Source organism: Saimiri boliviensis, chromosome 12, assembly GCF_048565385.1.
Source record: "Saimiri boliviensis isolate mSaiBol1 chromosome 12, mSaiBol1.pri, whole genome shotgun sequence".
Lineage (NCBI taxonomy): Eukaryota > Metazoa > Chordata > Mammalia > Primates > Cebidae > Saimiri > Saimiri boliviensis.
This window is the reverse complement of record NC_133460.1, coordinates 107,827,322-107,848,624: the sequence shown is the minus strand read 5'-3', so window position 1 is coordinate 107,848,624 and position 21,303 is coordinate 107,827,322. Positions and strand designations below refer to the sequence as shown.

Genomic DNA, 21,303 nt, shown 5'->3' with positions numbered 1-21,303 from the left:
GGGATAGAGGGATTGGCAAGGTCAGGTGCCCCAAGAGGGGTGTGATTCAGGAGGACCCACCAAGAGGCTCTATTTGCCTTGCACTCCCCTCCCTGCTGCCTTGTTTCAGGACCTTATGTCCCCTCCCTTCAGGCCTCCTGACCCTAAGGATGAAGACACTGATTTGGCCCCTCAGGAAACATTCCCAGATAAACCCTGACATTGAGCAGGGTCCAGGCAGGGGAGAAGGGTGGAGGAGGAAGTCCCGCGCATCCTCTCAGAGTGGCTGGCATGGAGTTCCTGGCCACTGAAGAATGATATGAGCAGCTCGAGGTCCAGGAGGAGTGGGGTGGGGAGCAGGGCATCGGCACACCTCGCACCCCAGACTTCCCTGACTGCAGGCCAGCAAGGCCCAACAGAGAGAGAAGGCAGGTGCAGGTGTCACCAGAAATGCTCTGCCAGGAAATAGAAACACACGCAATTAAATCACATATTATATTTAACTTACTTTATCATTTCACTATGAATTCTATATAAAAGTACCAGTCCTTATTGTCAATGTTTCCGTGGAAAAAGAGGTCTCACTATGTTGCCCCAACTGGTCTTGAACTCCTGGCCTCAAGTAATCCTCCCTGCTTGGCCTCCCAAAGCCCTGGGATGACAGGTATCAGCAGCTGAGCCTGCCCAGAAAGGTATTAATTTCCTACATAGAGTATGTAATGCGAAGTCTCAGGACTTGTGTGTTTTTAAATCTATAGCATATATGTTTGGACAGGTCACGTTTCAAGTGCCTTGTAGCCACCTGTTGCTGGTGGCCTCCATGCTGGACAGCACAGCTCTAGATCTGGCTCACGCTGTCCCTTCTCCCGGGACAGTCGCCCTGAACAGCCAGGTCCACTTGACAAGTTTTGTCTGTGAAGCCCCAGCCGTGAGAGCTCACTCCTGCCCCAGAACCCATGGAGCCTTTGCACTCCCCTCCCTGCTGCCTTGTTTCAGGGCCTGATGTCCCCTCCCTTCAGGCCTCCTGACCCAGCATGGTGCTCCGTCTGGGTGAGAGGACTACAAGGTCAACGTCCCCATCAGAGGGGAGCTCCTGGGGTTGCACCAACCCTTGCTTCTGCATCAGGGATTCTTTGATGCTCTGTAGAAAGTTGCTCTAGAGGTGTGCTGAACTGGAATGTGGGTATGTGTGCTCATTTTAGGAGTTTTTCTTAGGATGGCTCCTTCACACACATGAGAAGGCCAAGACAGGAGCAGGCGGGGTGGGGGCAGTGGGATCCAGGGAGGGGGGCGGTTTGCCAGAGACATGTTTTGTACTCATGAGGTTTCCTGGGCATAGTTTCTCTCCTGGGTAGGTTGCTGCTCATCTCCATGGAGGATGAACTGTTCTGTGAATATTTTTTAAAACCCAAGATGCATCAAATCCATTTGGAGGAAGCATATTGAGTTATAATCTATCAATCATTTTATTGAAACATGACTTCCTGAGCACTGTTGGAGAGAACCTAGCTGCAACTTATTTTTTAAAAAAGGAAAATTTTGCTGGGAAATGAAATTAAGCCAGAGAAAAGTACAATAGTTTGAAATTGGAGTCGTGTCACCTATCCTCTGAAGGTTCAAGTTCACCTCATTAGCCCACGGCTGCCTGTCTTCTGGTACCGAAGAGGAGGGGCTCTGTGAGGCCTCCCTGTCTGATGCGCCGTCCCTCACTGAATCAAAGCCTTTATTGGCGCAGCAGCCAGTCCTGGGCAGGGGCACTGTGGGTGATGCTGTAAGTGCCAGAGGGAAGGAGAGTGAGGACCACAGATGTCATCTGCCAAGCCTGTGCCACATGTTCCCATGGTCCCTGTCCTTGTATCCTCACAATGCTGCACTCCCTTCTGGAGACCCAGAGAGGCCACATCACTGGCCCAAAGTCACACAGCAGGATGTGGGGGAGCTGGGGTTTGGGCTCCAGGGAAGTGCACTCCAAAGTCATGGCGCTAAATCCTCTGCCACACCTCCCTGGGGTGCAATCTGTTCTCCTCTATCATCATGCCCAGGCTTTGTGTCTTGTGGAAAATCCTGAATGATGTAAGCTCTGGCTTCCTGGCTGGATGTGGTGGGTCGAGACTAGTGGTTCTCAACCAGAGGTGATTCTGATCCCCAGGGAGCATTTGGCGATGTCTGAAGACATTTTTAGTTATCAAAACTTAGAGGGACTTGGAAGCATAACCCTGCCTCATTGGGAGTTCTACTGGCATCCAGTGAGCAGATGCCAGGGATGCTGCCGAATAATACCTCATGCCTAGGATAGCCCCTGGCATCAAAGAAGTATCAGGCACAGAATGTCAGTGGTGCTCAGGTCTAGTGGACAATTTTAGAAAGAAGAGCCAATAGTTCTGCTCTGGTCAGACCCGTCCAGAGACCTGCAGCTAGGTGTTGGTCCTACATTCAAAGCAAGACACAGCTAACTAGATCTTCCCTAGAGAAAGCAGCATTCCACAGAAGTCAGGGGAAGGTACCCCAGAGGTGTCTATCTGGGGAAAAGAAGAGGGGAGCTGGTCTCCAGGAAGTCAGGCTCAGTGACTGCAATCCACAGGGGCTCTTGGGAGTGGAGAATGGCATTCTGTATGACAGAAAAAAGAGCCAGGAGCAGAGGCAGAGGCTAGATCAGTGTAAGGACAAATGGCAAATGGGAGGAAACAGGGTGAACTGTCCACAGGGCCCCCTCACCGGGGCATGCAAGACACTGCTGAGTGATGGTGAGGCAGGGGTGCCCCTCCTGGTTCCTGCAGCTGAGGATACTGGTGGCTGGGATCTGTTCTTTTTCTGGGTCTCTCTCTCTCTTACACACACACACACACACACACACACACACACAGAAAACCCTGCACAGATTCTTCTTCTCAGATTCAGTGAAAGCTTCCACATCCACCTTCTAATAATTATCAAAGTTCCCTTCTTATTGTCAACTTCTCAACTAGTTAAGCCCCTTTAGATGTAAAGTTGTGGAGTTTTTATTTTACCTCCAGTGCACAAAACTGACTGGGCAATATGTATTTTTCTTCTTTCTAGCTAACACGTGTGGGGAGTGTTCCAGCTCGAGCAAGCTGGCTTGAGGGATGCACAGCCCAAGGTTAGTGTGTTGCAACTTTGGCTGGCTCGAGAATCTAGAGATCTGGGAGAGAACACAAGCCTCACAGCACCTGGCCTAACAGAGGAAGAGCCCCTGAGCCACAGGACAGGTATGCCCACCTGGCTTGACACAGAGTATGCTTCCTACTCTGTGTAGGTGGTAGGGGACCTTGCTGTTGACCTGGATGTTCAGGCTGGGGAAGCCTGGGGGTTGGGCTGTCTTGCTTTCAGTGGGCGGTGAAGCAGGATGTGGGGAGCTGGGGTTTGGGGAAGATGATGCTTTCCTCTGTCTTCTCTCACCTTCTCCTTCTCTTTAGGGCCTCCTGGGGGTTGGGAGCCTGGGATAAAGGGTTATAATTACATGATTTACAAATCGAGTGGGAGAGAGTCTTTCACACCCTTTGGGTTCTGAGTCTAATCCAAAAGAATTCGAGGATGGAGAGGAAAAGCATGCAGCCTCCTGTTCACTAAATCCAGCAAGTTCATTCTTGCCCCTCCACAACTCACCCTGCAGAAGAACATGTGGCCAAGAGAGGCTGCCACCACTAAAGGCCACTGGGCCCTGCCTCACTCTTCAAAGTCCCACCACGCACCTGCTGGTCAGGCTCACCTGGTGATCACGTAGGGCGCGAAGCACACAAGGAAGGTCCCTATGAAGGTGCTGATCTTCTTGGTGGCTCGCTGCCGCCTCCGCTTCTGCTCCTCCAGACAGCGTTCCCGCACACTGCACATGAGAGAGGAGAGAAGGTGACCCACGAGACGCCCCTGCTAGGCCAGGATGAGGCACTATTTAGAAACACAGGCAGTGGTCTCTAGTGTGAGAACTTGACTATGGAGTCAGAAAGAGCTAGGGTCAAGTCTTGGCTGTAGCTATTGGCCAGCAGTATGACATGGCTAAGCCTCAAGGTCCTCGTGTGTAAAATAATAATATGTGTCATATGTTTTAGTGTACGTAATGTAATAAAATACTACAAGAGGCTATTTTGAGAATTAAATGCATAAAGCAGAGATGCATGAAATGCATTCCATGTGTGAAGCACACAAAGCTACCAGCGGTGCCCAAGTCAGTACAAATAAATGTTAAATATGACCTTTTATTATTGCTCGTATCATTCGCTGATCATCTGCTATGTGCTGGCTCCAGAGTGCCCCACTCTCTAAGTAGTATCTCAAATTTCTGTCTTTACCACAATCAATCCTGGCAGGTGTGTTTTACCTGCAAGGCAAGTTTGTACCTGCCCTGGTTTACAATAAAAACCATGAGCTCAGCTGGGCACAGTGGCTCACATCTATAATCCTAGCACTTTGGGAGGCTGAGGCGGGTGGATCACCTGAGGTGAGGAGTTCAAAACCAGCCTGGTTAACATGGTGAAACCTCATCACTACTAAAAATACAAAAATTAGCAGAGCATGGTGGTGGGCTCCCGTAATTCCATCTACTTGGGAGGCAGAGACAGGAGAATCACTTGAACCCAGGAGGCGTAGGTTGCAGTGAGCCAAGACGGCATCATTGCACTCCAGCCTTGGCAAGAAGAGTGAAACTCTGTCTCAAAACAAACAAACCAAAAAAAAAAAAAAAAAAAAAAAAAAGCAAAGAAAAGAAAACTATGAAAACTACGAGCTCTGTGAGGCCAAATGATTTGCTTAAATGGTAAGTGGAGGCAGGACTTGAACCTGTGTGGATGACTCAAAGCTGGTCTTTTTCATCTAGGACAGCCTAGACTCCATGCACAGTGTGGCATGAGGCTTCCTTTCCTCCATGTCTTCAACCCTGCTTCTTCCATCCAAAGCCTCATTCCTGCCTGGAGCCACAGACACCACAAGATGGGGTCATTGAAGGAGGAGTCACTTGGTTCCTCCTGGGACCAAGCTTGAAGAGGCTAAGAGACTCCCAAGTCCCCATGGAATCAGGGACACAGCTTTGAGGATGGAATCGAGCCACCTACGCTTCTAACTGTAACAGTGTTTCTGCTCCACTCTGCTGTGGGACCTTTCCAAAGGATCAAAAATGAACAGGAAAGAAGACAGTAGACACAGTTGCCCAGGAAGTGAAGATGCAGCACCAGGCCTGGGCTGCAGTGGCCTGGCTCCAGAAACAGGCCAGTCTGTTGAAAGAATGCAAGCAGTGGCGAGAATAGTCATGAGCCAGGTTCATGTACATCGCTAATGCCAGGGCAGCCTTCCCTGCCTGCCAGGAGACTCATGATTTTGATACTTAATAAAAACTCCTCTTAACTAGATTTCCTATCACAGATGGACAAGTCCATATTGGTTTAGACTGAAGCCTCCTAAAATTTTTCCAACATTTTCCCCCCTGACTTCTGCATTTCCAGGAAGTTACAGAGTTGAGAACTAGAGTTGGGCTTGGTACAAAGAGATTTCGTCCTGGTTGAAGATGTCTTAGTCATGATTCATATTACTATTTAATTTCTAGAAATTAATATTAATAACAACCCTTTCTTGAGTCTATAATATGTGCCATGCTAGATACTGTGATGGGGATTATTCATTTATTTAAAACTCACAACATCCATGTGAGTGAGGGACTGATATCATTATGGTTCCCCATTATTCAGATGAGAAGATATAACTCACAGAGGAGTGGAGGGCCCAAGATCACACAGTTGGAAAATGGTGGTGGTAGCAAGACCAATTTGTCCCATTTTATCTGGGACTGTTCCTGAACAGTTTGTGGCAGACTATCCAAGTTTTAAAAGGGAAAGGCCCAGATCTGAAAATCCCTCCTCTGTCTTGGGCACACCAGGATGGTTGGTCACTCTAGGTGACGGCAGGACTTGAATCCAGACCTTCTGACTCTGGAGGCATGTGCACCACCTCCAGAACCACAAAGCTCCTCCCACTGCAGAAACTCCCTTCCTGCACTGTGCATTTGACAGAGACAGCTGCAACCAGAGGCCGTGCCGAAGGTGCAGCAAGAGTGAACCAGCAGTCAGGAGACCCGAGGTGGAGACCTGACGCTTGTGCTGGCTCTGGGACCCTCTCTGGGCCTCCAGGGACCTGGTGGACATGGTTTCCTAACCTTAATGGCACCGGACCTGCCATGGAGCACTAAGGGTGTCTGTACAGTGGATGCTGTGCTGGGATTCACATCCACATGGGCCTGGTCATGCCTCTGCTTTGGGACAGACCAGCAGGACACCACAGCCACGTGAAGCATGAAAGGCTGGCTCATCCACGCACCCCCGATCGCAGATGGGGAAACTGAGTCTCAAAAGAGAGAGGGATTTGTCCACCCAGAGAGTGCAGTGCAGGTGGGGCTAGCACTCACTCCTTGACTCCTAGTTGGGAGCCACGTCACTCCTTTCCTGAACTCTTTCCAAAGAAAAGGATGAATCCATCTCTCCTGTCTGAGGCTCTCCTGCTTTCCAGGTGTGAACAGGGAGGTGGCAAGAAGTGACCAAGACAGGGCAGTCCCCAGGCTCCGAGGGAAGCAGCACAGCCCTCTTGCTTATTATTACGATTATTATTTAGGCACGGTATGAGAGCAGCTTACCAGCTCCCAGAACAACACCACTTTGCGCTTACTGTCTTTTTTTCCTCCACCACAGCTTTGCAAAACTGAGCTCTTAGAAATCTTGCAGCCTTGTGTGCTGTAATTTTGCTTATTTTCAGATGAGAACACTGAGGACTGGGAAGTTTCCAACATGCCCAAGGTTACACAGTGCGTTCAGGACAGAGCCAGCCCTCTTCCTAGGTCTCTTGAGTGAGTTCCGGGGGTGGCTCCATGATTCTGCCTGCCATTCACTGAGTGGCGGGCATACTCAAACATCCCGTGGCCTGGTGATGACATCCAGAGTCCTCAGACCTGCAGGCAGAATCTGTGGTGCAGAGGGTGTGAGACTCAAAGTTCTCATGATGCAACCTGGCCAGGGATGTTCGGCCAGAGTGTGAGCATGTGTATCGGTGTGGCGGGGAAGGCGGGGGGAAGGTCCCGAGGCTGTGACATAACAAAGGGCTTCCTCGAGACAAAAACGAGACAGACTCTCTAGCATTGTGACATGTGGGGTTGAAGAGATGTTCCTAGTGGCTCCAGTCACAGGGCAGAGGGGATGGCACATTCAAGAATATCTGAGAAGTCAATTAATGAGGTGATCTCAGCTAACACCTTCCAGCCACAGACACCTCCCTGCTCTCTACAATAGGCCTGGGTCCTGAAGCATCCCTAGACAACTGGACTCCAGCCAGAGCCCATGCTCCGAGTACTTAGGGAGTACTCAGATTGGTTTTTCTGGGTTTTGAGGCAAGGGAACAAGCTGACTGATAGAGGGCAAGAGCCCTGAGTTTCGAGTCAGGACACTGGCTTAAGCAGTCTGGCCTTCAATATAATACAGTCCCTTAGCCCCACAATACAATATGGCCCTCAATACAATACAATCCCTTAGCCCCACAATATAATAAAGAGTTCATGGGGCTAAAGGGATGTGCCTACCCACAGCCGCCACCTTCCATTCCAAACCAAGCTCTAAATGCCTAAAACACAGAATTCTTTGCCCAAACGCCCTCATACTGCCTGCAAGATGTGTGTGGGTACCTCCCCTGGTCCCACCCTCCTGAGGGTAGACTGTACCACCTGTGTGCTCAGCTAGATGCCTGAGGGGTGGCATTTGTGAGCAACACGTGTGCATGGAGCATGGGTTTGCAACCTGCAATGTGCTCCTTATGCAAGGGAGGACCCTCGTGGTGCTAGGTAGAGCCAGGGTGGGGGGCAAGGCAGGTGGGCCAGCTCGGCTCTCACATCGTGTACTCCTGACCCCCAAGGAGCCTGAGAATTCTAAATATGAACGCAGACTTGCGGGTCATTAAAAAGGTATATTCACCAAGGTAGGAGGGCAGAACACATTTCATTTAACAGTTTGTAAGATTAATGTAGAACTTTCTATATATACAGTTGGTGAGCCTCCATTTGCACTATTGCTCCCTCTATAAATCTTAGGGGCAGACCTGGGTGTGAGTCTTAGCCTGAGACACTTTTTTTTTTTTTTTTTCTGAGATGGAGTCTTGCTCTGTCGCCCAAGCTGGAGTGCAGTGGGGCTATCTTGGCTCACTGCAACCTCCGCCAGCTTGAGACACTTTCTAGATCTGTTGAATTAGCTGAATGCTACTCTTTTCTTCAGAAATTGGGTCTCCCATTTTCTCATCTGTAAAGTCAAGGGCACAGCGCAGTTCCTGTCTACTGAGCCACAATTCTGACAACCTCCAGAGTCAATCACTCAGCCAACATGTGCAGACATTGCTCACAGGACAAGGAGGACACGCTGGGGGACCCAGCAGAGCCTCGGGGAGCCTCAGAGGAAGCTCCAGTTAGTCTCGGCACTGCTTCCCTTTTGAGATCTCATCATCAGTGTTCTGCTTCTGTTAATCACTAAGCCAAGCTGGTGAGTGGGGAAAAGCAAAGTCCCTGCAACCATGCCCTGGGCCCACCTGCTCTGCTGTGCCTGGCAGCACCAGGAGAGGGGCTCCCTATAACTAGTCCCCAGCTGTGGTTTGGGAGAACTGAATGCTGCTCTTGCAGGTGGAAGACCAGGTGTCTAACAAATATTAGAAACTCCTAACTGCTTCAGAAATGTAACTCAAGAAATCGCTACAGAAAGGCAGGAGTGGGGGATGCCACCAAGGGTCCCAGATTGAATTAAGAAGAGAGGGTCCCAGGTGTTTTGGAAGTGGTTCAAGCAAAGGGGTGAGGACTGCTACTTATCATGCTAAGCATCCTGCAGGCAGAGCAGACACCACCAGGGAACTTCCTGACAAAGACAAATGCCACCCTGGGTCCTCAAACGGGTACCTTTGAATTAAGTCCCAGGAAGCCATCAGTGTGGAGGCTGACAAAACTTCCAGTAAGCAAAGATGCCAGCCGCTACCCTGGCTGTCCAGTGGGAGAAGCCGGCTCCTGCTGCCCAAGACCAGCACTCCTGGGTCCCACAGTCTCCCAGCACAGAATGGCCCTGGGAGACTTAGTGGCTGAGACTGGTGGCACCTGGGGCAGCCCCTGAGCTAGCTCTGCACCTGCCCATTTGTAGGGAGGAAGAGTTTGGTGCTGCCAAGATAGAAGCTGGTAGACTGGCTGTCAGGGTCTGTTGTGGAGCGGCTGTCCCCTCCCGTCCCTCCCACACACCTGGTAGGGACCAACACCCCAGAGAGGGACAAATTTGTGTTCACTGGAGGGGCAGTGCTATCAGGTCTGCCACGATTCCATGACCTCCGGGAGCATTAGTCAAGGGGGCCTGTTGGCACTGGGCCCAGCCCCAGAAGCCTTTCCTCTCTGCAACAAGACTGGGCCTGGAGGATCCTGGGGCGCTGGAAGTGGGGGATCCTCAAAGCAGCTTGAGGCTAAGAAGAGATCAAGGTCCTCCCAGAGAAGTGGAGGGGAGACCGAAGGCGAGCAGAGTAGCTGTGTCCACTCCTGAGACCCCAGGACTCTCTCTGTAGTGTCTGGCCTGGTGTCAGCCAGAAGGATTTGCAGGAGTGGAGCTGGCCCTACATCCCAAATAGGCTGAGCAGGAACCACAGCCCCTCCTCTTCTGGAAGTTGCAGGAAGAGTGGGAATGCAGTTTGTACTGCTCTAAATAAGAACTGGTTCCACTCCCAGTTCAACCCTCCTCCGCTGTTAGACAAATGGTGAGAGGGCCCCCTCTAGGAATCTTTAGTCCTGGGAGTCAAACAACATTGCCCTACATCTTCTAAGAGCAGTCCCAGAGCAAGCGCTAAGGATACACCCTCTAAGGAAGAGCGTCTCAGCCCTGAGTCATGGAAAGGGGAATAGCTCTGCAATTGTGGTTGCAGATATTTCCTTGAAGGACACTGAACCATGCAGAGACAGATGCTGTGAGAACTAGCATATGCCTTTGTGGCAGAATGCACACATGCCATGCCTGTCACCTGTGTACGCATGGCCAGCTGTGTGGTACGTATGCAGTTTATGTGTGAATACATGAGATTGCGTGTGGAGCTCCCACATGTACATGTCCTGGTATCTACGTGCTCTCAGTCACTGGCAAGTACATTTTTTTCCTGAATCTGTGGGGATTCTGTGGCTGGAAGATTGGTCCAGTGTGCAGTCAGGAATGGCTGTGCTCCGGGGGAAATGAACACGTGCACACTTGCCCTTCAATGTGCCGGCCCAGTGAAGGTCAAGGACTGCTTGTCACTGCTCTCTTGCAGGAAATACGCAGAATGCTCAGCCTGACACCTCTGGTCTTTCCCTCAACCCTGGTGTGGAACATGTACACCAGAGGATGGAGCCTCCTCTGCCCCAAGGCTCCCCTGGGTTCTCTCACACAGAAGGCCCTCAATGGCCCTGTCAGAGCCCTCTGCCTACCTCGACTGCCACACCATCTGGACCTCAGCACCCCCTTATCTGGGGTCCCAGGAGACAGGAGGAGCCTGCCTTTCCTTGGGACAACAGGATGTAAAATAGCAGAGTCCAGACGCTGCCAGATGTTTCCCTCCTCGATTTCCTATTCTCCCCGGGAAAGCCGAGGTGAACTCAGGACAGCACAGCTAAGAGTTCCCTCCTTTTCTCCCTGACAGGCTCCTGCGGATGGCAGGGGTTTGCAGAGGGTACCCATGCTTGCCGGGCTCCATCTGCCCTCCTGAGAACAGAAGCCAGCAGGAGGACGGAGATGGGGTCAGGTTCAGCCCCAGCAGCCTTGGGGCGACACTCCTTCTGCAGGAGCCTCTAGACACCAAGTCCAGGAGACACTGGATGGTGCTCTCTGGGGAGGGCAGGAAGAGCCCCCTGCCCCACCCCTCAGAGTCCACCGCAGGGAGGATGCAGCCCGAGTACTTCGGAATTCACACACACATGGTCGGAGACAGAGACAGCGCCACACACCCGAGAAATGACTCAGAGAAGCGACACACCTGGGTTTGGAGAGCTCTTAAGGAGCTCCCTGAGCATCAAGGCCGCCCTCTCAGGGCCAGATTCAAACACTTGGAAGGTCTTTAACAGGGAACAAAGACCACGGACTTCCCATGTGCCATTTAAAGTAAAAGCTACAAACACAGAAAATGAGCATGAAGAAGCTCAACAGAGTTCTGACTGTCTGCGATTTCTACCCTGATGCTTCACATAACTATGTATAGATGGGCTCAGCCACATATTTTGTGGCCCTGGTTTGCTGTTACCCTAAGTACCTACTTAAGCCCCACAGCCTGGGCTGCTCCCCACCCTCGTGTTCCCAGAAGACATAGAGGCTCGGTGGAAAAGAGCCCGTGGGGCTGGGGACCTCCCACTCCCTCCGAGATCCCACGCGGCTGTTCCCAGAGCCCTCGCGGGGCTCGGCTCACCTGGGGTGCAGGTCCACGAGCAGCACGAGCGTCTGCATGGTGATCACGTCGATGCGCTTGCAGTGGAAGCGGGCCACCTTGAGCACCTTGAGGTACGTGCAGCAGAGCACGACGAAGGAGAGCAGGAAGCTGAGAGCGTGGAAGGCGCCCGTGAAGACGGCGAAGCGCAGACGCTCGTCGGGCCGCCGGCTGCACAGCGTGCACGACGCGTACAGCTGGTGGAAGCCGAGCCAGGACAGGGCGAGTGCGGCGGCCGGGAAGGTGAGCGCGTGCAGCCACGTGTAGGCCACCATGAGCGCCGCGTCGCGGAGGCGCATCTTGGCCCGGTAGCTCAGCGGAAAGACCACGGCCACCCAGCGGTCGATGCTGAGCGCGGCCATGCTGAGCATGGAGTTGGCCGCCAGGAAGGTGTCGAGGAAGGCGGCCAGACGGCACAGGCGGTCGCCCGCGGGCTGCCGCTGCGCCACGACGCCGGCCAGCGTGAGCGGCATGTTGACCACGGTGCACAGCAGGTTCCCGCACGTGAGATTCAGGGTGAAGAGCGCCGGCGCCTGGCGGCGGATGTCCGCGCTGTGCAGCAGGCAGAGCAGCACCAGCGCGTTGGACAGCAGCGAGACGCCCATCGTGCCCACCAGCAGCCCCGCCAGGCCCGCGTCCCACGAGTTCATGGTGCGCGCCCCAGCCGGCGCTCAGGGCCCGCAACCCGGCGCCGCCATGGCGCAGCCCGCGGACGTCTCAGCTCCTAGGCGCCGTCGCCGCCGCCCGGCGACCCCCGGCCCTCGCTGCCATGGCTCCCCGGAGGGCGCGCGGCCACCCCGGAGCCTCGGGCCGCCCCCCGGGCAGACGTCTGGGCGCGCGGCCACCCCGGAGCTCCGCGCTGCCTCCCGGACAGGGACCTGGCGCGAGGCAGTGAATCCCGGCCCCCCGCAGCACCTCTGGGGCCAGCGCGGGAGTGCGCCGCCGAACCTGAAGCCTTTAGCGCCGCGGGATCCTGGGTTGCAGGCACCAGCGTCCCCGCTCCGCCTCTGCCTCTGCTTCCGTCTGCTCTCACCCCATCCCTGCGAGCTCTGTCTCCGCTCCGCTCCGCGCACCCTCCCGCTCTCTTGCTTTCTCTCGCTCGCGCTCTCTCTGTTCGCCCCTCCACCTCTCTCCCTCTCCCCGCGCCCCACCCCCCGCGCTGTTCTCTCCGTCTGTCTCTCCCACCCTCAATTTTCTCCTCCCCTCTTGTTCTTCCCCCTCCTCTTCTCTCTGTCTCTGGAATCTGGCTGCTTCTATCAAAGAAATTCCCACTGGTGCACACGCAGACACACTCACACTTACGGGCTCAGAGGGAACCAGCCCTAAAGGCTCTGGTGCAGGGTGATTGGCTCACTGTGGCTCCCTTCCCCCCTCAGCCCCATCCCCCAGTGTGTGTGTGTCAAAGACAGGCTGAGTCAAGGAAATCTCTCTGAGAAAAGGAAGGGATGCCTGGACACCTTTACGCCCCAGTGCCACCTGTCCCCGCCTGCATGTCACCCTGCCAGACCTTGACGTGAGAGTCCCAGTCTGCCTGTCCCAAGAACAGCTGCTACGTGCTTGGGGTTGCCCGATGCACAGTGCCTTCTTTCCCTCACCCAACAGCCGGAGCTTCAGTGGCATCCTAAGCCTGCTGCAGGGACACCGAGGCTCTCTGTAACATCCCTTAGGCATCTCTCCAGCTGGGAGAGGCCTTTATCTGACCCCGACTGCTCCCAGCTGGGCAGGCCAGGCTGTCCACAATCAGCCCGGCGAGCAGCCCTGGTGTGATGGATATTCGGCTGTCCTGCCCGGAGTTCCAGCAGCTGCCTTCTGCAGCCCTAAAGCCACACACTCATCTGCCCTGAGACTGGTGAGGCAGCACGTTCTAATTTATGAAGGTCTTGCCTGACATAACATGCCAGAACTCTTCAGAAAATGGGGAGGGTGCCAGCTGCCAGGCCTGGTTCAGACCACACAGACCCTGGACACATTGGCACCCCTGTCTCTCCTCAGGAGAGTGTGCAGGGACTGTGGCCCTTCTGTTCTCAATAAAAACTCTGTGGGGAAGGGGGCAAACAGGGGCAGCTCTCAGGGCCACTGCAGCCCCCTTCACCTCCGTGAGATGCTGCCCTGCAGTGACCCACTGCACCATGTCAGCAACCTCAGGTCCCTGTCCTAGGCACAGACAGCCCTATCCCAAAGCTTCCTGGTGTGGCCAGTGGTGACTGGACATTCCTGGGCCTCAAGCCCCTAGATGAAGTATACCAAGCAAGGACCTGGTTGACTCTACCCTCTGAAGTTAGAGCCCTCATTGTATTTAATCATCTCCCTTCACATGGTACCAAGCACATCATAATACCAAGATGCTGTTTTACGCCATTTTCTTTGCCCTTAAGGAATACCTGAGATTGGGTAATTTCTAAAGAAAAGAGGTTGAATTGGCTCATGATTCTGCAAGGTGTGCAATCATGGCTCCAGCATCTGCTCAGCTTCCGATGAGGGCCTCAGGAAGCTTCTCATCATGGCAAAAGGCAAAATGGGGGCAGGCATGTCACATAGCAAGAGTGAAAGCAAGGAGAAGGGGAGGTCCCAGACTTGTAAATCACCAGATCACTCATGGACTGAGAACTCATTCAGGGTGGTGCCAACTCCTTCATGAGGGATCTGCCCCCACGATCCAATCACCTCCACCAGGGCCCACCTCCAACATTGGGGATTATGTTTCAGCATGAGATTTGGAGGGGACAAACATCCAAACTTAATTAGATGCTCGTGAGATGGGGTTTCAGGGGGGAAGAAGCAAGATGCCGTCTCTTCTCTGTGTGTCCACAGATGACACTCATTGACAGCTATTTGAGTGACTGACAAGTGAAGACAGTGGTGTTCTGGAGCCAGCTCACACCAGCTCACACCAGCTCATACCAGCTCACACCAGCTCTCAAGGGCCCATTATGGGCATCTCTCTCTGTCTCTGCTTCAGTGACAGCATGTTGGTAGCTTAAAATCCACCACAGGGAGAGTTTTTGCACTATAGAAATCAGCAAACTCCACAAATCAGGGCTCTTCCCACCCCAGCCTGTGGTTAAACATTTAACAACACACCACTCGCTGACTTTATAGGACCCTGGGCAAGTTACTCAGCATCTCTGAGGCTAGGATTCCTTATTCACCTTTCAGAGCTGTGGTGATGACCACATAAGGTAATGTGTGTTGAGTTTTGCTTCCCAGAGAAGGAAACAGAGCAGAATGCTAACAACATCTTCATCCCTTGGTTCCCCTCATGTGGCCTACAGATTTCAGTGTTGGCTACATGTCTTCATTGAACACTTGGTATATGACGGTAGAGGACACTGTTCATCTATGTGTCTTTCCTGCTGCCAAAGAAGTGTCCCCAATAAATAGCTCCTGGCATGAAATAGGAGCTATTTGTGCATAGTTTGAATGTGTCCCCCATAGTTCATGTGTTGGAAACTTGATTCCCAATGCAACAGTGCTAGGAGGTGGGGCCCAATGGGAGGTGTCTGAGTCATGGAAGCACTGCCTTCATAAATAGATTAGTGTCATTATCATGGGAATGGATTTCTTATAAAAAGATGAGTTTGCGCTCGCTCTCTCTCTCTCTTTCTCTTTCTCTCTCTCTCTCCCCCTCACACTTTTGCTCTTCTACTTTCCATCAGGGGATGATGTAGCAAGAAGATCCTTACCAGATACCAGCCCCTCAATTTTGGACTTCCTAGCATCCAGAACCATGAATGATAAATTTCTACTCATTATAAATTACCAAGTCTCAGGTATTCTGTTTTATCAGCACAAAACAGACTAAGACAGTGCCCAAGTACTGTCTGTGGAGCAAATCAACCAGTGTTTTGGGGTCACTATTGGATCTGTGGTTCTCACACTTCAATGTATATCAGAGTCACCTGGTAAACCCGGGGTGCCAGTTAAAGAGTTTGATTCCTGGGTCATACCCCCGGGTTTTCCATATCAGAAGGTCTGGAAGTCTGTATTTTCATGAGCTCCTTAGGTAGTTCTGGGTGAGGCTGGTCTGTGATCATGCTCTGAGGAATGTGCTCTATGATTAGGGGTCAGAGTAAGAAACTGGATGCCTAACAATTACCTGGACACATCCTCCAACCATGGCCTGATGTTCTGGCCTGGAGGCACTCACTGAAGGCTCACCATAGACTCTAGACACACAAGATCCCATTTATATTTTTATATATTTATATAAATGTTTATTTAAATTTATATTGACAATATAACATGTCAATTAATATCCTCCTAGCACATTGGAGTTTATAAAACATGTCAAACATTATCATATTTTATTTAGTTCTTGCAACAAAGAGGAAGAAAAGCTTTTTTTCCTGCCCCACATTTTCCAGAAGAGAACACAAAGATGCAACGAAGTTAAATGACAGAGTTGGTGAGGAAGGAAGCCAGTACCTCTAGCTCCATGGCTTGGCTCTTTCTGCAAACTACAGAGGTCTTCAGCCACCTTCTCAGGAAGGTGTCCTGGGACTGTAACTTAAAAGTATCTCAATTTTTGCAACACCAAAATGATGTTGGTGACCTGGTAACTAGGTCTAACATCAATAAACCAATAAACACACATACATGCACACACACACACATGCACACACACACACACACACACACACACATGCATACTCACACATACACATTCCTGTACTAGCTCCTATCATTTTAAAGATCAATTTGCTTTCTGAATTCCTAAAGGCAAGATTGAAAGACTAAAATGCCACAAAGACACTCAGAATATATTAACTCAGTTTCCTAAAGAAACTGAGTTCATCTTCCTCTAGTTTTGAGCAAACTTCCCTGCTCTCAGTTGGTCTATGGGAGGGCTGATATCCCATAATAACCAGGCCACCAGTCCTGTTGGCTTCAGCCAGGCTGAGCTTCCCCAAACATGGGTTCCAGCATGGCCCCAGACACCAGTTGGCAGTGAGATTATATTCAGCAAGGAGGGGAGATGCATGTCTCTATCCAGGTTTTTATACAAGTCCTTACTCCACCTCCATGAAAAGCCACAATGATCCATCCCACCTGACCAGGGGCAAGAAGGCCTGGAGTGTGCCCACCAGGGGAACACACTGTGACTGGATCTGCATGGCATGCTCCTTCAAGCTGGAAAGAAGTCAGCAGCAATGGAATGTTCATGACAGAGTCAACATGAATCACTAAATGCTGTTACTGGAACCCAAGGGAGGGCTCAAAACAGAACTATGGTAGAGGCAGATGGGTATGCACGTCATTGCCTATCCTGCAGCAACCCTGTGGCATAAATATCATGATTCCATCTTGACAAGTGAGGGAGCTGAGACTCAAGGAGGTCCAAATTTGTTTAAGGCCACTCCAAGTAGGCATCAATAGATAGAACAAAATGAATTGATGAAGAGTCAGGATTCAAATTTACTGTTATTTACTTCTGTCTTTATCCCATGCATGTGCCCAAATACACACTCCAATTAGAGGTCGCAGACTGCAGTGGTCCTTTCTACAGCTATCTTTAGAAAGAGATGGAATATTGATATAAACTGAACACAAACCAGAATGTCAACAATGCCCCAAGGAAAGTTCTGTAAAAGTGCCATGGACACAGAGAGCACATCCCTTGGGGGAATCTGGAGTTCTGCAAGTGGAGTGGGGCCAGAGCCCGGCATTCCATGGGAAAGGAGGTGTCTGAGTAAATGCCTGGAGCCTGAAGCCTGGCAGGTGGTTATGGCTCTTGAGCATCTTTTTTCTGTCTCTGGAATCTGGCTGCTTCTATTACAGAAATCCCCAATGGTGCACACACAGACACACTTGTACACACACACTCACACTCACAGGCTCAGAGGAACTAGCCCTGAAGGCTCTGGTGTAGGCTGATTGGCTCACGTGTGGCTCCCTTCCCCCTTTATTCCCCATCCCCATAACATGGGTCTGTAGAAAAGCAGGAAAAAGGGCACTGGCAAACTCTGGATGCAAACTGTGGATACCAGCCCAATGCCAGGCTGAACAGAAAGGCCAGTCCCATTCAGATGACAGCTTCCAGGACCTGCAGCATCCAGTCATTCTGGGATATGTCCCTTCTAGTCTCTCCACCTTGGCCCACCAACAGTTCTCTATTTTTTATAGCATTTACACATCTGATTCTTCAGGGGATTCTTGCAGAACCCTAGAGTTGTAGGAATGACACAGAGATGGTGTCGTTTTACAGTTAAGACCTCTGAGACCCTAGAGGGGATGTTCGTTGCACAAGAACATGTGGCAGACCAGGGCCTGGAACCCAGGATCCTGACTGCTGTCTAATGCTCTCTCTGCTACCACTATCAGACAGGTGGTCTCTCCCCAGAGGAAAGCTGTTTACGCACACCCCTGGCCCAGCCCTCAAGTGGGGTAAGCAGAATCAAGAAAACAAATTCCTTCCAACAGGACCATCGAGCTCTGGCTGACTTGCTCATTAACAGATAAGACAAGAATTGGCTTGCTAGACAGGGCCTTTGCCACTCCTGAGTCTCTGGCTGGCCCAGGTCCCACAGGCCAGGCAGAGGGCCCTGCCAGAGAGAAGAGGAAGTCTGCTGCTTGGAAATGTCAGCTGGTGGTCTCCTGGAAGAAGGTGAGGCCCCACTGTCTGATGGGACTCAGAATGCTGAGCAACATCCATTGAATGTTTGCTAGGATCCCCTGCTTTATTTCACTTAAGTTTCACGGCAGCTATCCAAAGAGACTAAGCAGCACTCCCAGGAGGTCAGAGCTGATGAGGGAGGTGATGTGAACCCAGGCCTATGAGTATAAACGTGGTGACTTGGTTCTAATGCCTAGGTTTGGTTCCCCCAGTCTCTCTGGATGATGCCCAATTGCCCATCACTCCCATTCTTCTTTCCTCTAACTCTTCCCACATTAAGTGCTTGGACTGAATGCCAGCTGAGGAGTATAGAAACTCAGTGTCTAAGCACTTTAAGTTCATTTCTCCCCTTATCATTCATGGGATAGAGATAATCACCCTACTTTTGGACTGGGTGTCAGAATCTTGCAGCCAAGCAGCTTGATTAAGGTCTCACAGAGGCCCTGTGGCAGATCTGAGATCAGAATACAGGTCTTCCCTTGGCCCAGGACATCATCACCTACACCACAGTTGTCCCACAGTTGGACAAATAGAAAGAGTTGCAGTTCAGCTAGAGTCTACCTGAGTCAAAGCCATTCCTCTCCACTGAACTCACAGGCACACACAGCCAGCCAGTGAGTTTGCACCTTGCTTTGAAAATCCATTAAATGTGTCTGTGGTGGCAGCAGCTTCTTTATTTGCAAGGCAGACTGACTCCAGGAGCAGAGAAGTGTGTGATTGATCTTCCTTAGTGTTAGACTGTGAGGCATTGAACCGGTTCGTGAACAACAGCTTCTCTGGGTTTAAACTGACTTCTAAAGATGTCTGGCCCTGTTCATTTCCTGTCTCTGAGCTGAAGTGAGGTAGTGGAGCTTGTCTTGTATTCTCAGGACTGGAGCCTTCAGGAAAAGCTATTTCTCCCAGTTATCTGTCCCACTCTAGTCCCCACTCACCCACAACCACAGCCTAGAAATTTACCGGTGGGTCTGAGTGGTTGCAAGCCTGCAGGGTACTGCCTAGGCTGGAGTTCTCAGTAGGTCAGCACCAGGACAGTGGACAGCTCCTTTCCTCCCACTCAACCTCTAGCCCTCTGATCGCTTTCAAGAACACTGGGTCCCTAGAGATGGCTCATGACTGTAACAATCCCAGCATTTTTGGAGGCTGAGGCAGGAGGATTGCTTAAGCCCAGGAAGAGCTGGGGCAACATAGCAAGACCCAGTCTCTGCAAAAAGAAATAAAAAACCACACTGGGGCCAGGCATATAGGCTCACACCTGTAATCCCAGTTTGGGAAGCTAAGGTGAGAGGATCGCTTGGAAGCAGGAATTTGAGGCTAGTCTGGGTAACATAGCAAGACTCTGTCTTTATAAAAGTAAAAAATTTAATTAGCTAGTGTGATGATTAATATCAAGTGTCAACTTCATTGGATTGAAGGATGCCAAGTATTGTTCCTGGGTGTGTCTGTGAGGGTGCTGACAAAGGAGATTAACATTTGAGTCAGGACTGGGAGAGGCAGACCCGCCCTCAATCTGAGTGGGCTCCATCTAAACAGCTGCCAGCATGGCTCGGATAAAAGCAGGCAGAGGGATGTGGAAGGACTAGACTGGCTGAGTCTTTGGCCTTTATCTTTCTCCTGTGCTGGCTGCTTCCTGCCCTTGAATAACAGACTCCAAGTTCTTCAGCTTTTGGACTCTTGGACTTACACCAGTGGTTTGCCAGGGTCACTTAGGCCTTTGGCCACAGACTGAAGGAGGTATTGTTGGATTCCCTACTTTTAAGGTTTTGGGACTTGGACTGGCTTCCTTGCTCCTCAGCTTGCAGATGTCCCAGTGTGAGACTTCACCTTGTGATCGTGTTACTCAATACTCCTTAATAAACTCTCTTTCATATATGCATCTATCCTATAAATCCTGTCCCTCTAGAGAACCCTGACTAATACAGCAGGTATGGTGGTGCATGCCTGCAGTCCCAGCTGCTGGAGAGGCTGAGGCAGGAGAATCTCTTGAGCCCAGAAGTTAGAAGGTACAGTGAACTGTGATCATCACTGCACTCCAGCCTGGGAAACAGAGTGAGTCTCTGCCTCTAAAACAAAGAAAAAACAAAAATTATATATACTGGCTGTGAAGCACCCAGTTGGCTTCTGGGTGCTTGTCTCATGAGTTCTGAAACTAGATCTTCAAAGCATGCCATCCTCAGGTACTGTGCACTGAGTAGATTCTGGGTTAACTGCTCCTTTCCCATTTATAGGGGTTCATGGCTACATATCCAGTGAGAGGCAACATCCAGGTCTGTTGGATTCCAAAGGCCATGCTTTAATCACTGAACTATACTGTCCCATCATTTTGAAAGACAGAATATTTCAAAGCTATGACTTCCGCTTCCACTGTCCATCCTCCTGTAACCTACACTTCACTGAGCACACGCCATGCTGCTGTCAGTGGTATGGGCAGCCCAACTTAACCTGACTCCTCTGGGCTTCTGGGGGACCATAATCGGTATCTCTGTGGCTATGTTCCTGTGTACAGCCGAAACAGAGACCCACCCTTTACTGGTGATTCTGAAGCTGCTCTAATTGTGCCCCAACACCAGGACCAGGAAAGCAGTCCTGGTGTGGGGGGCCTAGCAGGCTACTGGGGAGCCTGTAGGCTGCATACCACCTTCCAGTACTTTCCGATGGGAATAAGCCCCCTTCTCTGATGGAAAAAAGATGGTGGGACTGTAGGCTGGCAGCACCATGTTGCAGACATCACCCTGGACTGCAAACCAGGAATTTGGGATGCTGGTCTGGTCAGTGACCTCAGTTAATCACATGCCTTTGGGCAATTCCTTCTGCTTTTGTTAACTCAGATTCTCCACCTGTGAAATGACATGGATAGACCAGATGATCTCACTGGTCAATTTAGGACCCTTGAAGATGCCACACAAGGAACTTGGATAAGGGGAAAGGGGCCAGGAAAAGGAGACAGACAGGCACCTTAGGGCCTTCCTTCCCCCATACAGCTGAAATTAAATCCCTTCCACCACAGCGGCAGCTGAAGCCCATGCAGCACTTTTGCTTTGGAGGTCTGTGTGGGTAGATGTGTGGGGGAGGATTCACTCTTCTCTGGCCGCACTGCTTGGAACAGTCACTGGGCTCAGCTTTTGGCCTTCATCCCATATAAGGGGCCTGTGCGTTTCAGGCCCCACTCTGCACATGCATTCAGGGAGAGAGCCTACCTAGAAGTCTGCTGGGGACATGGGTAGTGCATATGTGCGTATGTGTCTGAGTGTGTGCGAGAAAGAGAAAAAAGC

General features: G+C 51.3%; 1 protein-coding gene across 1 annotated transcript in view; it reads right to left on the bottom strand.

Moving 5' to 3' along the window:
- GPR26 (G protein-coupled receptor 26) overlaps nucleotides 1-12,665 on the bottom strand; it is a 29,478-nt gene extending 16,813 nt beyond the window's left edge. The window contains exons 1-2 of the mRNA XM_003922121.4: nucleotides 11,404-12,665; nucleotides 3,707-3,820 (exon numbers count right to left, since the gene is read on the bottom strand). Coding sequence (XP_003922170.1) covers nucleotides 3,707-3,820; nucleotides 11,404-12,071 — 782 coding nt within the window. The 5' untranslated portion in view covers nucleotides 12,072-12,665. The remainder of the gene's footprint in view (nucleotides 1-3,706; nucleotides 3,821-11,403) is intronic.
- Between the last annotated feature and the right edge of the window lie 8,638 nt (nucleotides 12,666-21,303).